General features: G+C 39.3%; 3 protein-coding genes across 3 annotated transcripts; all 3 read right to left on the bottom strand.

Annotated features, from left to right (window-relative positions):
• Positions 1 to 15: 15 nt before the first annotated feature.
• On the bottom strand, positions 16 to 8,359 carry gspt1 (G1 to S phase transition 1). Its single transcript, XM_030773774.1, has 14 exons — positions 8,042 to 8,359; positions 6,851 to 6,892; positions 5,424 to 5,660; positions 5,042 to 5,075; positions 4,654 to 4,731; positions 4,241 to 4,421; positions 3,897 to 4,051; positions 3,515 to 3,655; positions 3,221 to 3,314; positions 1,627 to 1,707; positions 1,203 to 1,376; positions 1,018 to 1,107; positions 647 to 815; positions 16 to 396 (listed from the first exon to the last, which is right to left on the bottom strand). Exons 1-14 carry the CDS (start codon positions 8,205 to 8,207, stop codon positions 344 to 346), a joined length of 1,695 nt encoding a protein of 564 aa, XP_030629634.1. The 5' UTR covers positions 8,208 to 8,359; the 3' UTR covers positions 16 to 343.
• Positions 8,360 to 8,920: 561 nt separating this feature from the next.
• dmc1 (DNA meiotic recombinase 1) lies at positions 8,921 to 11,861 on the bottom strand. Its single transcript, XM_030775225.1, has 13 exons — positions 11,805 to 11,861; positions 11,633 to 11,677; positions 11,374 to 11,520; positions 11,126 to 11,208; positions 10,945 to 10,997; positions 10,698 to 10,739; positions 10,437 to 10,509; positions 10,246 to 10,337; positions 10,071 to 10,144; positions 9,813 to 9,927; positions 9,453 to 9,513; positions 9,251 to 9,367; positions 8,921 to 8,990 (listed from the first exon to the last, which is right to left on the bottom strand). Exons 1-13 carry the CDS (start codon positions 11,859 to 11,861, stop codon positions 8,921 to 8,923), a joined length of 1,029 nt encoding a protein of 342 aa, XP_030631085.1.
• Positions 11,862 to 13,208: 1,347 nt separating this feature from the next.
• tomm22 (translocase of outer mitochondrial membrane 22 homolog (yeast)) lies at positions 13,209 to 16,041 on the bottom strand. The gene is made up of 4 exons (XM_030773898.1): positions 15,778 to 16,041; positions 14,969 to 15,087; positions 14,740 to 14,857; positions 13,209 to 14,314 (listed from the first exon to the last, which is right to left on the bottom strand). The coding sequence occupies exons 1-4, from the start codon at positions 15,868 to 15,870 to the stop codon at positions 14,240 to 14,242; spliced, it is 405 nt and encodes a 134-aa protein (XP_030629758.1). The 5' UTR covers positions 15,871 to 16,041; the 3' UTR covers positions 13,209 to 14,239.
• Between the last annotated feature and the right edge of the window lie 719 nt (positions 16,042 to 16,760).

Here is a 16,760-nt window from a genome sequence, read left to right as displayed (position 1 = left end):
CCATATTAACATTGAAAATGGGCCAGTGGAGGGGGGGGGGGGGGCTACATGTGTGGCATAGCTGAGCTCTCAATATGAGAAAGCTGACACAACAAACATCTCTCTCTCTTTGTTTTTTTGTTTTGTTTTTGTTTTTAGTTTTTGTTTTGCTTTTTGTTTTTTTACACTGATCTTCTTAAAAACTGACTCTGTCTCTTTGATAAAGTCCTTTTTTTTCAAACACGCTTTTCATTTGTTGATCCACGGCGGGTAGATGGTGCAGAATGGAGAAATGCCAGTCAGCTGACTGTCGCATCCTTCTCCCAGACCCCAGAGCGTATCAGGACACTTCTGCTGTTCCCATTTAGTCTTTTTCCGGAACCAACTTCAACACCTTGCCGATGGCAATAGTTTTGCCTGCGAGAGGGGAAAATAAATAAATAAATAAATACAGGAACTATATCTCTTCACAGTTACATTTCTCAGTATGAAGTGCTGTGATTTGTTTTTAACAGTTCTGAACAAAACATCCCTTTATCTATTTATTTATTTGTTTATTTAATTTTTAACTTCAGTGATCTCTAAAATAACAGTATGAACCGCAACTGCAATTTGTATAAACATCCTATTTGTGAAACTGGCAATTGTGTCCTGTAACGAGCTTTACCCTCATCCCTCAGGGTGAACCTTCCCATCTGAGGGAAGTCTTTAAAAGTCTCCAGGCAGATGGTTCCCGCTGCCCTGAGACGGGCGATGCACACTTGGTCTTGTTTCACAAATCGAGGTCGTGTTTTACTCTTTTCGCCCGTCTTCTTGTCCACGAGACAGATTAAGGCCTGAGGAAAGAATAAGAAATAGAAGAATAGCTCTCCGTCACCTGGTGAAAAAATGATAATGAATGAGTTGAATAAGGTGTGTGCCATTCGGGCACAGAGGTAAATACTAAAAAAAAAAAAAAAAAAAAAAATTTTCAACAAAGCTTTGAAAATGCTTACCATTAGACCTGACAAGTCTTAAAAACAAGCAAGCAGGACTTACGGTTATCTGAACTTCTTCGATGCATGTATGAATGTGGAGGACTGCATTGTAACCTGGGCATATGATGGATTTGTGTTCAATGATAACAATCTGAAAGCAAACAAAGATAAACCGATCCAAGAATTAAGGCCAGAGGAAGGCAGCGAGTTAAAGTTTCCGTCGACAGCTTGCAGCCTGCACCGTACCTGGGCATCAAACGTGCGGCCAGAGTGGCAGAGATTCTCGGGGTTGCATAGGATGAAGCCAGGCAGAATCTCCTCTTCCTCGATGCCCTTCAGCCGCAGTTTCAGGTTCTCCCCGGGGCTTGCATCATCAGTCTCCACGTCATCCGAAAGAAGGCTCAGAACCTCCACGGTGTGCTGAACAGACAGACAAACAAATAAACCAACCAATCAAAAAAAAAAAAAAAAAAACCAACAAAAAAAAGACATACAAGGTTTTCTGTTACGGAATCTGATGGAAAATAAGAATCAGAATCTGATGGTTCACTGAAGCTGAAAAAAAAAAAAAAAACTGGCTTAACTAAGACAAATTGTTCTGATGAATAAGGGTAAACAGCACAGGCTTACATTCTGTCCAAAACAGTCGAATGATTCTATATAATCTTACCCTGTTTGGCATCATGACAAGCTGCTGTGCTTTACTGATACACCCTGATTCCAGTTTGCCAAGGATCACTGTGCCCATGTCCTGCACGCAGCCACACAGAAAAATGGGATATTTTTCATTAGGAGAGGAGTACAATAACAGATAACACAAAACAAAGCAACGAAGCATAAAAGATTCTGAACATGTATAACAGAATCATTAAACAGACAGTTTAGATGTGATTACGGTTCTGAATGAAATTACACTCCTCCAATTTGTGACATGTTTATGAAATGTGTCTGGTAAAGCAGACTCAAATTGAATCGGACCGATGTTAATATGGAATTAATGATCATTTGACAAATGCCAACGTTTCAAAAAATATTCTGTTTCATTTGAATTATTGCAGTCATTGCAGACGTCATGACAAAATTTCTCATATTTACTACTTTATGCACTCAGAGAAACATACAAAATCCAGTCAGTGACAACTTTGAAAAACAAAACACGGGAAACACAATTTCGAATGACAAATAAAGAGTTATTGTTATCTGTCCTCGTCGCTGTCTTTCTATTGCTTTGAGTTTCCGATTATTTTTTTTTTTAAAAAGGTCCAAATCGCTCCATGTCTCCATCGCTTTCATTGTTCATCAGACATTGATTCACTGTTCCTGAGACAAACGAACAGACACCCTCCTTATCATGAGCGCTAAGGGTTCAGATGCTAATGCTTTGGCCTTAATCGCATTACATCGACCGAACAGAAAGCTTACACTGAGCCCCTGGCTTTCATAACACTCCTGCTACACAACCAGTCAGGGTACATGGAAAGCAAAGCATCTGTGGACAATAGATTTCATGTTTTTGATCATGTCTTCGCTTTCTTTCAATGGAAAAAAAAAAAAAAAAAAGAAACCATTTCAATCCACAGAGCTTCATTCTATATGAGTGAACTACGGCTTTTCTGGATATGGTTTGGAAGAAGGCTCAAAAACATCAAATCCCGTTTGAACACAGTGTTCCAAACGTGATTTCACAGGAGAAGAAAAGCAACACATTTCCCAAATTCCCATGCATTTTTATACCAATTTTATCTAGATGGGTTTTTTTAGAGGAATAACATTAACCTCAACAAATAAGCCTTTGGTGTGTTTGAAAGTACTGATGGATCTGTCCATCACTAAAACTTATAGCTGTGAATCACTGATCACCATGGCGTCAGTTAATGATCCCCTCTCTGTTTCTCGTTGAGGGACCGTGGATGGAGCTGTATGAAAACCGGACAATAAAACGGTGGAGAGCGACCAGCTGTCCTGTTTTAATGCCATCTGGACGCTTCATGAATCCAGTCCCACAGAGCAAGCAGGGACGCTTAATGACATTGAAAGTGTCGTTTGCATTATGAATCTGTGTGAAGTGGGTTATTTTTTTTTCCACGTTGGCCTTTCTTGTATATTTTCAGAGCTGTAGACTACAGCGTGTAACGATGAATGAAGTTAGAGGCAAGAATATTACAGTCATCTGTTTTTTGTGATCAGTTTTTCAGAAAGCCTGTAGTTCTTGATAATGACGAGCACCCGTAGACTACACAACCTTCACACCTTTAGTTCCTTACCTTGTATTTGTCGACGATAGGTAATCTGACGGGGCCGTCGCTTGATCTGTTGAAATTTGGCAAACTGTCCAGATGTGCAATGAAAGGTAAACCCCTGTCAAGAGATTACAGAAGCGAAAATACATTTAAATATCAACAATTCTGAGCCTTTTGGATCTTTCATGCATGTTTTTTTGGTCTATTTCAGCATCTGAATGATATTTGTTATTGTCCACTTAATCAGATGTCCAATGAATTCAAATAAAACAGGTCATTGTAAACACTGAGGCAAAGGAAAGTTGGGGTCGCACTTACGTATACCAGGGGCAAAGGTCAGAGGGTTCTTTTAGGTTGGCTCCAGTCAGTCCAGAACAGGGCATGAAATGAATATCTTTTTTGGGGTTAAAGCCCACCTTTTTCAGAAATGGCACAATTTTCTCCTTACATTCCTCATACCTGCAAGCAAGCAGGAAGAGCATGTTTCTCAGCACCTCTAAAGAACTACGGTTCACATCAAAACAATTCCACTTTTTCAAGTCTTTGCAAGGGTCCAGCACTGAAAGTGAACGTTCTTTTCTGCGAGAGGGGAGCACACGTAAAACTACATCCGCAAACCAGAAAGATTTTTTTACGGAGAGAGAAATTTGCAGTCAAGTTGTGCGTCAATTTCTGATTCGAAGAAATGGACTCATTCTACCTCTCCAGGCTCCAGTTCACAGTGGGATCGTCCATTTTGTTGATAAGAACTATCAAGTGTTTGACTCCAGCTGTTTTAGCTAACATGGCGTGTTCACGAGTCTGTCCACCCTTCTCAAAACCTGTCTCAAACTCTCCCTTTCTGGCTGAGATTACCTGAGAAAGCAGAATAGACGACACAGTTTTACATTCACCACATTAATAATGCATACTTTCCTTTTCCTGAAACAGAACTGAACAAGCAAAAAAAAGCCATGTCTTTTTTTTCCAGAGGTATAATGCTGAACAAGATGTCAACTTCTTCTGTGTAACAGACAAAGACAGCTTTGGAAAAGTGAAACTCACCAGCACTGCCAAGTCAGCCTGCGATGCCCCACCAATCATGTTGGGTACAAAGCTTTTGTGACCTGGGGCATCCAGGATAGTAAAGTGCTTCTTCTCTGTTTCAAAGTAGGCTCTTCCTACCTCCACAGTTTTTCCCTTGTCTCTCTCCTCCTGGTTTGTGTCCAAAGCCCAGGAGAGATACCTGTAAAGCAAGAATACATTATAAAAAAAATAATAAACAGGTTCATAACTCATCGCTTGAATGCTAAGTCTTCCCTAAATGCAAATAAAACTAGCTCTACGAATTCAGGCGTGTTTAATGTTGGGACATACAAAACCATTAACTCTGCTTCTAATGGAGTACTATTTTGAGATGTGCCTGATCCTTGTGTATTCTTTGCACCCTGGCCTCAGCAAATCCAAATAATGCATACCAAGTTTCTCTGTTCTTCTCTTTAGCTTCCTTTTCATATTTTTCAAGGGTCCTTTTGTCCACCATTCCAGTCAAATACCTAGGAGAAGACACATCAAACACAAATAAATGTGTAACATAAAAAAAAATAGAAAAACTAAACATATAAAATGATAGAAGCCCTGAAATTGAATTCTAATCAAACTAATCTTTAGTCACAAAATGTGGGATAGTATAAATGGATTAAACATTGTTTTTCTAAGAAAACAAAACAATCCCAGTTATTAATTAAAAAAAGGTAAAAGGCAAAAAGGTCGAATAACACCTGAGAAATTAAATTATGACATAACTTGAGAGTATAATGTTAATGTATGTATATATTATTTTGACAGAAAAAAATGATCACTTACATGATCTGTCCACCAATTGTTGACTTGCCAGCATCTAAAGAATTGGAGATGATAAAAAAAAGTTTATTGAAAGACAAAATCAAAGAAGAGGAAACTCATGGCACTATACTTGAATACTATGTCAGTAATATTACTTTTGATACCTGTTCTTTCTTAAACTGTCATTTATTCAGTAAAATGAAAGAGAGGGTTTCACTATTTGTTTCTTAAACAGGATCTGCCACCAATACTTCAGAGATACTGTTGTTATTTCTATATTTTTAAGTTATTTCTAATGTCGTGATATCAAACAGCTTTTTAAAAAAGCCAAGTAAAAGGAACAGAACAAACCACAACGCAAACAAACAAACAAACAAACAAACAAACAAGCAAACAAACGCACCCACATGTCCGATGAACACAACATTAACATGCTCCTTTTTGGGGGCGTTGGGTGCGGCAACAGGTGGTTTAGGGGCAGGCATCTCCTCCTCATCTTCCTCCATCATTTCTTCTTGCGTCTCCTCAGCAGATACTCTGCTCTCTGCCAAAGACCCACTTCCGGGCTCCTCCTCATCTAGCTCTGCCTTCTCCTCCCACGTCTCCGTGTTTGTGTTCGCCTCCCCATTTGCCACTGCAGCTGTGGGTCCAGAATCAATATTTCAGACAAACGTCTTGACGGTTAAACTGGTCTTTGGACAAAGTTCGTCTTTCAGCGAATTCGCTTAGAACGAATCACTCTAAAAGCAAACCGTTTCATCGCACCACAAGCGGAAAAGGAAACAACAAAAAAAAAAACTTAAGCGAAATCTAGACGCACGCACAGACATTTAGACATTATAAAAGCAGCTGAGTTATAAGTGAGAGAATAGCGGTACATTCCTTAATTCAAATGGTCACATGACAAATAACTAGATTATCTCTTTAGCCTTTAGGTACATATGCAGACCACTAGATTTTTCTCTGTAAACTTCACCGCATGCAGTTTGACATGACACATTAGTAAGCCTATGTCTCTATAGTAGCAAGCTTTTCCCTCCACAACAGAGCATAAATGAAGCTCTCATTATCTTGTCAGAGAAATTAAGCACTTCACTGATCATGTACAACGCTCCTTTTAGTTTTACCAGTCAGCCTTAGAGCACAACATAGATGACAAAAGAGCTCATCAGATATGTTAAATAATCAGACAATTCCATTAAAGATAGGTGCCCTACATTTCTTCAACTTCATTTCAATAAAACTGGACAAACACATTCCCTCACTTATTTCTTCACTGTTACTTCTGTATTCAGAATTTATACTTTTTTTCTCTTCGGTAAACCAGGGTCAACACATGAGGAGGCGGCACTTTGTTGTTACTGTATAAGGTTACTTCATCGATAAGAACATAGCCTTCTACTTCACTATGTTGCTGACTGCAGTTGCTGGGTATGCTCAGGGATAAATAAGGCAGGTAATATGAGACTTACACCAAGGCTGATGTAAATAGCTCAAGTAGGCAGTTAAATGGCTGATTAACAACGTAACAGAAGCATGAACAGACGATTGCATGCATAATACAGCCTAATACAGAATGTCATTTGAGAAAGAAATCAGATTCTAAGGAAATTAATGAACTAGAGCATGTTCTCCAAATAGTTCACTTGCTGTTGTATTGTATCTCACAGTAAACTGTAGCATCATGATAAGTACTTCTGTAAACATGTTTTTGGTCATTTGAAATGTTAACAGGGGAGAAATGGAGTCACAGTAGGTGATGTGGTGACAGTAAATAAAGGTGTAATGCATTCATATTAACACTCATTCACAGTTCGCTTAGAAACATACCCACTGTTTCTGAGACTTCCATGTTGGCAACTGTATCGGTACCTATGGAAAGAAACAGGACCTGTAACTAAATATCTTTAAATTGACTAGAGAGAATTAATTAGTAATTTCCTACGGGATTTCCTTTCAGTTATGGATACACCTTATTTGTACTTTTTGTATAGCTTAGTTAGCAGAATAGTACAATTCGTCAGTGTTACAATTACTTTTCCACTTAACCTTTAAGGCTAGACAATCGTAAGGATATCAGTACCACTGCTGATATCATAACACAGACTGTGGGATGTCTCTCGCCCCTCATCTTTACCAGACCAACAGACCTAAGTTCATCCAATTTACAAGTGACTGAGTAATACCTGAGTAACAAATAAATGAGTTTCTGATCTATACAAAAACTATGATAATTTTATATGCAAACTACTGATGAGTAAATCCAATATCCATAAACTGTGTTTCAAGAAATTCCATCCTGAAGGCAGTTGCCTAAAATTTTCATTATTTTGACTGTACTTGTTTTTGAGTGGGAACTGCAGATTTTTCCCAAAGGAGAGATATGGCACACTTTTGCTCATGTTATTTCAGAATAAATGGTTTCTTTGGCTGTTCACTGACATGGAACACGAAAAGAAGATGCAACAAACACCAAGGTTAAGGTACACATCCATGCTTCAACACGGATGAGGCTTGCTGTCATTCAGAACATTAGTTCGTTAAATAATGCATGGCAAAGGCTGCAGACACTAGAACGTTACACAATGTTGTACGACATACCTAACATCAAACGTTCGTGGCACTGTTAACCTGATTCTCTTGACTTCACCCTAAATGACTCCGCTATGCTAGCTAGCTAGCATAGAAAATGCTGGTAGAGGGCTGCTGCTATCTTGTGTCGGTTAACGTGCCAAGAATTTGCTAGCTAAGCTGCGTTTTCCATAAGACAGTGACTCTTAATGCACTTGCTAGTTAACGTAATATTGCAAAAGAAGCAACAACAGTAGCTACGTAGATATCAGATACTGGACATATGTAGTGTTACAGTCACATCTAGCTTCCAGTCCACCTGCACTAAGGAACGTTTCTCTATTCCGCTAACTTAGCTAACTTGTTAGCTCCCAGAGTTGCCGTTATTGCTGCTGTGTTAAGTCTTTGCAAAGCTAAATTTCTTAGAATGTCACTCTGACATTCATTTACCATCAGACTGTGGATTCTCCGGGGGCCCTCTCTGAAAAGATGATGGTACAAATTCAGGGGCATTGACGTTGAGGCCAGTAAAAGCAGTCTGAAGTTCGGCGTCAGTTTCGGCCTCAACATCGTCCTCTTGCTCCCAGGAATCAGGGGCTGTGTCACTCGTGTCCATAGTGAATGTAGTAATGCAGTCAGCTCAAGATTTTGATACACAGGACGCAGTTAACTTTAAAGCTAACCACTTATAAAGCCGTTGGTTTTATCACCTATCCTGGATACGTTCCTTGATATAATCTTAAAGGAGTGTATAATGCATAAAGCGCCGGTTCCACTGCCACGGATTGATGGACGTAGATTTCTGCGGAGCAGGCGCAAGTTCTCGTGGACGCACTGCTGTCCTGCCGTTGAAAATGCATTGTGGGATGTGCAGTCTCTCCGGCTAAACCACGTTCCTTCAATATGATCAAAACATGTATGTAGTCGCTGGACTCAACCAACAGAAGATTGTTTGTTTGTATGTTTCTTATTTTGAGGTAAAACAGTAAAAAAAAACATTATGAATTTACATTCCACGAGGCTGCAGTTGGAAGCATTATAATTAAAAAGGCTTTACAATTAATAAAGGCACAACATATACATCTTTAGACGTCTACACTGGAAACAAACAACTCAACAAAATAACAAGACATGTCAGCTTGTTTACTGTATTAATCGTGGCGTTTCAAATGTAGCAATAAATACATTTTATAAACAACTTAAATAAATAGAAAGGAACATAATGTCTGTGCAAACAACTTTACATTCTTGTAGGTAGGTACAGCTGTGCTTGTATTTCAGCTGTCTATCAATGCCTAAGCTTTTCTGCATTTTGAAGACATCCATCGTTTACTCTTTGGCATCTGCAACTCCTCCAGGAGTAATAGCAAAGGTGGCCTCGTTTTCTGGCATGTCGGGACTTCCAAGTTGTACGAGGTCGCCGACACAGAAAAATTTTTAAGAAGACAGAAAAATAATCAGGGTCAGTTGGATTAAGAGTTGCACAACACCTGCATTAAACACCACTGAACCTCAGTGCTGTCAAAAGCCAGGGGCAGCAGTGTTTCAGTACCAATTGTTTATCCAGCTGTCTGAATGTTTTCCTGCAGCCAATTAGTTAAGGGTGCTTTATCACTGCCAATGTAACACCATACATTTTTCAATGTACAAACGAATTACCTATCAAATATCTTTGCAATTCTCATCTCTCCCCGTCCTTTTCTCAAACTGATCCGGGTAGTAGAGGCATGTGCCAATATGTGTCCTCCAATAGGTTTCTTGGGATCTGCTTGGAAACTAGTCCGTACAATTGCATTTATTTTAACAGGCCTTTCAACGAAGTCAAAAAAATTTAAGATGAATGGATTTCTATTAGACATACGTCATCCCAGCTCCTGGGTCTGCTGTCATCTGGTTGGTGACAAACACAGCAACATTGTACTCTGCAGGGTACCATATGACACACATGATGTTACTCAAAGACATGCCAAGCAACTGGTGCATAACTGCTCTTCATCAGAGCCAAAAAAAAAAAAACCCAAAACATTTTTTCATACTGAACAACCATGCAATTACTACCATTTTTATTGAGTGACTGCCATTCAAAAACGAATAACCAAATCATTATGTTCTGGACACTGTGTTCCCCTGTGGTTGTTAAATATCACCATTAATGACAACAAACACCACAACTATGTGAACAATCTAAGCTATGGCACATCTTCTGGGGGGTGTGGCTGACCTTCAGAGATCTTTTGCAATCTAGAGAGCATCTGGGCCAACTTCTGCTGTCTCTCAGCAAGCTCACCACGGCCAGAGAAGTCCACCCGGAACAAAGCCATAATCGAGTCAATAATCTTTGCGTGGCAGAGACAGGAACAGTGAAACAGAGAATCATACTGTGTGGGTACAGCAAGGGTAAGGAAAGTATCATACCTCGACATGTGAGAACACGTTAGAAAACCACAATGCTGATTGAATTGCTCTTTCATGCCCATACCAATAGCTTGAAAACACCCCCCTCTTCATGAAACTTAGCTGCCACAAAGTCCAGCAGCTCCATCTGGTGTTCACCTGGAGTGGATAACGCACAGGAGATTGGTCCAATACAGAATACAGAGTAAAGAAATCTTCGACTCGTTATTTTCCGTTCTGAATAAGCGAAGTTTCCTCACTGGTGTAAGCACGAGCATACAGCACGTTATCCAGGACAGCCTCGTGATCCACATTGAATCTGTCTGCTATGTCCCTCAGTCTGTCTGGACGACTGCAAATTTAGGATCAAGTGAAAAAGGAAAGAATGATCTAAATAAATGGTTCTAAATAAATGAAATGTATACAAAGAGGATGTGAACGAGAGGCATACAAGGTATTTTCTGTGTCTATGAAGATGACCTTCCCTCCTGTGTAATCATTCGTGCCAGGAAGCTGGGCTGTTACTTCAGGGGGAAGAGGTGCAGATGTAGGTTCGTGAATCAAATACAATAATCGAGGAAATATATTTTTAGTTATTTTACATTTTTGTAAATATATTATGAACATTTAAACTGTTCAGGTATTTTTACTTGAGCCAACTGTAATATCTTTCAGTGACTCCTGACTTAAGTAGTATGACGTTTTCACCTACCACACAGTGTGTGAGATAACTGAGTCTTCCCTGTCCGAAATTCTGTGAAAACATTTCGGTAATACGTATACAAAAGACCAAATAAATATATAAATATATATCAGAAAACAGAGACATATGTACTGTTGCCAGTTGGTAAAATTCTCAATTTCTGGGTCAAGCTTGTGTTTTATCACGAAAAACAGCTGGCATCTTAAGAGAAAAATAAACTAAATTCAGACAACTGCAAAGTCAGTTAGCAGCTTACCCCCAAAGGCTTCAGTGATAGCCATACTTTCTATACCTCCTCCAAGAAGCTTACTAGAACAAGATACAAACAGTACTGCCCAAATATAGTGTGGACTGAAAAAATACTCAGAATCCAATGCATATATTACATGCTGGTGATACAAGTGTGTGTGTGTGTATACTTTAGTTTGTATCTTAACTCAAACTCCACACTGCCTGTTGTGATATGAAACACCTGTTTCCTCTTCTCACTATATTCAAAAGCTGTCTGAAATCCAACAGTCTGCAGTAAAAAGTCAGGACTTGTCAGACACAAATGTCTTTAGAGAAGTTATTATATTATAAACATTCAAGTAAATTTAGTCTATGTGAAGTAAACCCTGAGAAATTGTTTAATATAAATTGCGGCCAAAAAAAGAAGAAAAAAAAAACAAGTAAGCTCTCAGACCAGCAATTTTCCGGCAGCTTCTTTAATTTTATCCACTTTGGCCTCAGACAGACCCTTGACGTTACAGAGCGCCCGCCGTGTGGTCATCTGAATCCCTTTCACCGTACAGATTCCCACAGATTTCAGCTTTTTAATATCCGCCATGTTCTGTGCAGGAAAAATAAGTCTTACAAACTGCCAATATATTCTAACATCTCATTATTTCTGGCACGTTCATAAACCTCGTTTGCCTTACAGACATATTTGTGCATTTACTTACAATACCGTGTTTCTGTAAGAGGTCAATATCTTGGAAAAAGCATTCCTGAGGAGCAGAACAATATTTTGAGACAGTCAATATTTAAATTTTTTAAACGTGAGAATTATAAGCATAATGGTTGCATAAAGTAATAGTATCTACGGTAATAAATAGCTAACGTTAGTTAGGTCACCTCATCATCCTGGAACCCTGACTCATCCACAACGACTTGATCCTCCATTGCCTTCATTATGACAGAAATAGGTACTAATGCTGGGACCGTGTGGCCGAAATTTTGCAGCAAAGTAACTGACAAAATAAGAAAAAAAGAAAAAATACTTAAGAAAAAAGTTTGGCTGGAGTAATGCTAAAGTAGACAGCTAACTTCATTTGAATATCGACAAAACGGTACAACCTTCCGTGCCACGGAAAAGTTTGTCAATATAATCAACAAACTTGTCTATTTACTTTTAGTAAATAATTTTGGTATTTGGTTCAAATATTTCTTAACAATTTACCCGTTAATCTTGAAAACTGAACCTTGAGAACATCAGCGTAAAACTACGATGTGTCACGTCCACGTGCCGCCCGCGTACCTCCGAGCGGTCTCTAGAGTCTTTAATTCAAACTGTCTCGAGACCCTCTATGTGTGTTTCTGCCTCGAGAAAATATACACATGGTTGTATTTTAGCGTTTTATACTTTCAAGGCCATTTGGGTTTCTGAAAACTTTTCAGTTATTTGAACGAATTTCCATGTTATCCCCAATTCGTATTTAAAATATATTTACAATCTAAAATCATTTCGCATTCAGGGCAATTAAGTACCTCTGGTTAGTCTAGTGTTGTCAGTCCAGAAGACTGTCAAAATAGAAGTGGTTCACCACTGGTTCAAAGTGATCCTTCAGAGTGACTTGAATATATAGCATTAATCTTGAGTTTTCAGGTGTTAAGTAAATCCAAACATGCCAGGAAAACACACCCCATGCCATAACAACAGTTGGGCAACTGTTCTTTAGCTTTGGAGTATGTTCCTCTTTAACCATTCTTCACTTTAAGCATCACAGAAATCTTTTTCCTACCCTGCGATGGACTGGCGACCTGTCCAGGGTGTTTCCCCGCCTTTCGCCCTATGAGCGCTGGGATAGGCTCCATCACCCCCCCCGCGACCCTAATCAGGATAAGCGGCTTAGATAATGAGTGAGTGAGTGAGAGAAATCTTTTTTCTAAACATAATCAAACTAAAATGAACATGCAAGTAGTTTTACAGAGCCAGTTTATACATGTATGATGGGATATTAACTCAGGAACCACAGCTGTGTGGGTGCATCTCCATGCAATTTACTTTGTACCCCTTGTTTGTTCATGTGCCTCCTTTATTTTGGCAGTCAGAGTTATGTTGTTGTCAGCCCATATGCAGCAGTAAGCAAATGAATGAGTGAATCAAGCATTACAATACGTACAATGTATGCTTCTATTTTATTTATGCTGTTACTTTGCTTGACGTAAGACATAATTCATCAAAATTTAAAATCACCATGGTTTTTCAGCTATTCTTCATTTTTGGCACGGGAGAATAGAAACAGTACAGCAGTGATGTCATTTTACATTTTTATTCCTGCAGTCATGTCAAAAACACACAGACTTTGCTCAGGGAGGAACATCAGTAAGAGATTTAGATGCTACACAGTGACCACACAGAAAAGTAACAGAGCATTGACATCAAAGTAAAAGACTATGAAATGTCCATTTTTGATGTACAGCTTAATGAGGATGGTACTGGAAATGTCTGCCACATTTACATCTGACCATTTCATGGTATATTATGCTTACTTGTTCATAGTGAGACAAACAAATGGTAACAAAACGGTTAAGCTTTAGGGGACATTACAAAAACCATCCATTTCAAAACTGACCATGGGGTACACTTCATGATCATGGTTCACACTCTATGGCTTCGTCTTAGGAGTCACAGCATTGGCTGTTGATCTATATGTTCTTAGCACAAAATCTATTTAAAAAAAAAAAAGAAGAAGAAGAAATTGTTGATAAAGGGGAGCCTCACGATAACTAAGACATGAACATTGTTTTAAAGTAAACAAAAGACACCATTTAAATCTGGACCTCCTGGATCAGCAATGAATGCAAACTTGTATTTATGTAATCGCAAAAACCTAAGGTGATTTAAAAATTATGATACGACATACCAAAATTCCAATCAGATTCAGCAAGATAGTGTACGGCAAAATCCCAGCAATGAACACAAGTCAAATGCTCCCACCAACAACCACTGTAGTCACTCTCTATCCAACAACAAAAGTGTGTTTATATAACTTGAAAAAAAAAAAAAAAAAAAAGTAAAAGATCAGTGCTAAGAGGTCCGTCTATGCAGGATTATGTATGAGAGAGGCAGTGAGAGGGAAGTTCATCTTAACATTCTATGAAGAGGACATTCACTCTACTCCCCCTTATGCAGAACCATGGTGATGGAATGAGTTTGTGCGCTGACCAGCTGCAGCCTCTCCTTTTCCTCCCTGTCAGTTCTCAGCCCCGCCCCCCTCTCTCACTCTTCTCAGGTCTTCTCTACCTTTCATGTATCGCACCTCAGGACTGTCACGGGAGTCAATTTCTCACATCTTTCCAGGAGCTGGGGGCATCATTCCAGGCATTCCACCAGACATCCCAGCATTAGGTCCCAATAAAATCTGTTGAGAGAGTGCGTCATATTATTCCATTCTCAGATGTGCACTGAATGATGAATATGTGTTGTTGAACTGGTGATGTACCAAATGAAGGAAATGCTTTTGAAAAAAATAAAAAAATTAAAAGCCATAGCAAAAATGGCATAGCCAAAAATGCATTTTTAACCACCCTTCCTGTAGAGAGGAAAAGAATTATGAAAAACTGTATAAAATGTTTTCAATTGGCTTGAATTGTTATCTCAACAGCACATCAACCTGTAAGACTTCCATCTGTTACATGATCAATCCTTCAACACCAGGAGGCTCTTAAAACCAGCAAACCCAGGTGAATATGAGCATAACAGGGATTTAAGTGTAACATCCCAGATAAGCCATGTCTGCACAATTTTTGTGGCAAGTAACATTTCTCCTGTGCTATCAGTTTGTACCTGTCTTTGCTGTTGAAGTTGTTGCTGTTCTAGCTGTAGTCTTTCCGTTTCAAATACAACAGGTAGCACAAGGATCATAAAGGACGTGGTGCCAACCCACAGTGCTGAGCGCGAAAAACTGTGAAAAGAAAGAAACCCTTCTTTCAACATATTTCACATACATATCATCTGTGCATGTTACATTTAAATGTAGGCATATAAAATACAACGTAAGAGGAACAGGGCATACCCGTAAAGCTTTTTAGCCACAGAGAGTGAGCATTGTGCTGATACTTCAGCAGCTGAACGCAGTCTATCCGGAAACATCTCTGTGAGTCCCCATAGCCTCTCCAACAACGTCTCATCCAGCTGAATGGGAAGAGTATACAACACAGTCAACATGCTGGCACTCACACAACAGTGACAGTAAGTAACATTAAAGCAAGCATAAAAAATAAGCGTTAATTGGTATACTGTTGTAATTATTTCCTGGGTCATATATGTCAGGACTTCAGAACACTACCGGGGTTCCACATTGTTTCATTTTTTTAATATTCAAAGTTCAAGCCATTGTGTGAATTAAAGCTATAGTGGTGTTGCAAGCTGCAGCTAAACAAATTACTGGCCAGGTGTTCAGTGGAACGGTACCGGGATACACCCGATTGGTCAGTCCTTGTCTAATAAAGCTAAACATGTACTCAGAACGTCGAGGACAGACTGAAGACAATTTAAGTTGCCGCATTACCCAGATTCCTTACTACATATTTAGATTAGCCAGATCGAACCTTTCCCCGTCCGCACAACCATCCAAACACACATGTACACTTGATTAATCTTTCCCACGGTTACAGACATCATTTTACTTTTCCTCATTTAAAGAAATAAGCTATGCTCATCAGCAAATTAGCTAGCTAATGCTATGTGTTAGCCTGGTGCCCGGTGTCAAGAGGCTTAGCGACGGAATAAACATAATCGCAGCTCAAATTTGACAAGAACTTCTATTGTGTCACTGCAATGGTTTAGCACGAGCTATAATTCATTGATTGCAGCTATACATACGTCTTCGTCCTCATCATCTCCTTCAATCTCGTCTTCAGGGGGCCGTGTCTCTATAGGGCCCGCGTCCGGGGACAGCTCTGCGATTCCAGCCATGACAGATCTGTTCCCAGTGAGTATGATGATACTAGGACAGCAACTATTATTTAAACGGTTTTACAGTTAATAAAATTACTTGTCTGGTTTTAAATTTTGAGCTCCTGACCACAGGCTGCTTTACATAAAAACCGGTATGTACAAGCGTGCATTGGTGCTGAGGTCACTCGGGTTACATGTGCGATGTACGACGGGAACAAGCAACAACCGGTCTTGTGTGAAATGGCAGAAATACTGAGTGCGCCATCTATCGTAAGAGAGGTCTGATTGCAGATTTTCGGATTTGGTCGTTAAACTTCATCGACAGTTTTTGCTGCGAACGTATTTATGAAAATTAATGTATTTATACGCATTTGGTATATCACAGTAGCTCATTGGCTTGCCCCAGAGGAAATAATCGTGGACAACACTGCAGTTATATTTAACTACATTCTTAATTCATGAAAGCAAAACGACAGTAACTCTTTTAAGAGGACACTAGTCATTATGTTTCAGACTTCTGACGGATCATTCCCAAATGCATGCAAAGGAGAGAAGGTTTTATCTAGATAATGAAACTGAGCTACATGTTTTTGTGTTTTTTGTTTATTTAAGCCCCTGTCACCTCTGGTGTCTTATCGTGACTTTCCTGGGTCGCAATAAGTCGAAAATTGACAAATGTATCGGGTCAGTTCAGTAGGAGAACGCAAATGCCTGAAAAAAAATATAAAACAGTATTTACTCCATAGGAGTCTGGGAGGAGGGGGGCGTAATTCTTCACGGAGGCATTTCAAGTTGTTGTTGACATGCCTTCAGTACATTATGTGGGGGTGGAGATGTTCCGCCCTCATTCTTGAAGCCTTGCGTCACTCTGTGTTTTTTATGAATGAAAGAATCCAGCCACACAGATG

The sequence above is a fragment of the Chanos chanos genome, chromosome 5 (genome assembly GCF_902362185.1).
Source record: "Chanos chanos chromosome 5, fChaCha1.1, whole genome shotgun sequence".
Lineage (NCBI taxonomy): Eukaryota > Metazoa > Chordata > Actinopteri > Gonorynchiformes > Chanidae > Chanos > Chanos chanos.
The sequence above is the reverse complement of the archived record's forward strand: the minus strand, read 5'-3'. Positions and strand labels throughout refer to the sequence as shown.

What these genes read in the sequence shown, in the direction of transcription:
- gspt1 (XM_030773774.1), bottom strand. Translation starts at nt 8,207, where the DNA reads ATGGACACGAGTGACACAGCCCCTGATTCCTGGGAGCAAGAGGACGAT. An exon ending in TGTGTTCATCGGACATGTGG is followed by an intron (nt 5,076 to 5,423) that starts GTGCGTTTGTTT and finishes CCAATTCTTTAG; the next exon opens with ATGCTGGCAAGTCAACAATT. An exon ending in TCGAAGAAGTTCAGATAACC is followed by an intron (nt 816 to 1,017) that starts GTAAGTCCTGCT and finishes TTCTTTCCTCAG; the next exon opens with GCCTTAATCTGTCTCGTGGA.
- dmc1 (XM_030775225.1), bottom strand. Translation starts at nt 11,861, where the DNA reads ATGAAGGCAATGGAGGATCAAGTCGTTGTGGATGAGTCAGGGTTCCAG. An exon ending in ACAGGCAGTGTGGAGTTTGA is followed by an intron (nt 10,998 to 11,125) that starts GTTAAGATACAA and finishes ATCTTGTTCTAG; the next exon opens with TAAGCTTCTTGGAGGAGGTA. An exon ending in ATTGCAAAGATATTTGATAG is followed by an intron (nt 8,991 to 9,250) that starts GTAATTCGTTTG and finishes ACAACTTGGAAG; the next exon opens with TCCCGACATGCCAGAAAACG.
- tomm22 (XM_030773898.1), bottom strand. Translation starts at nt 15,870, where the DNA reads ATGGCTGGAATCGCAGAGCTGTCCCCGGACGCGGGCCCTATAGAGACA. An exon ending in GAGATGATGAGGACGAAGAC is followed by an intron (nt 15,088 to 15,777) that starts GTATGTATAGCT and finishes CTTCCCATTCAG; the next exon opens with CTGGATGAGACGTTGTTGGA. An exon ending in AACTTCAACAGCAAAGACAG is followed by an intron (nt 14,315 to 14,739) that starts GTACAAACTGAT and finishes CTCTCTCAACAG; the next exon opens with ATTTTATTGGGACCTAATGC.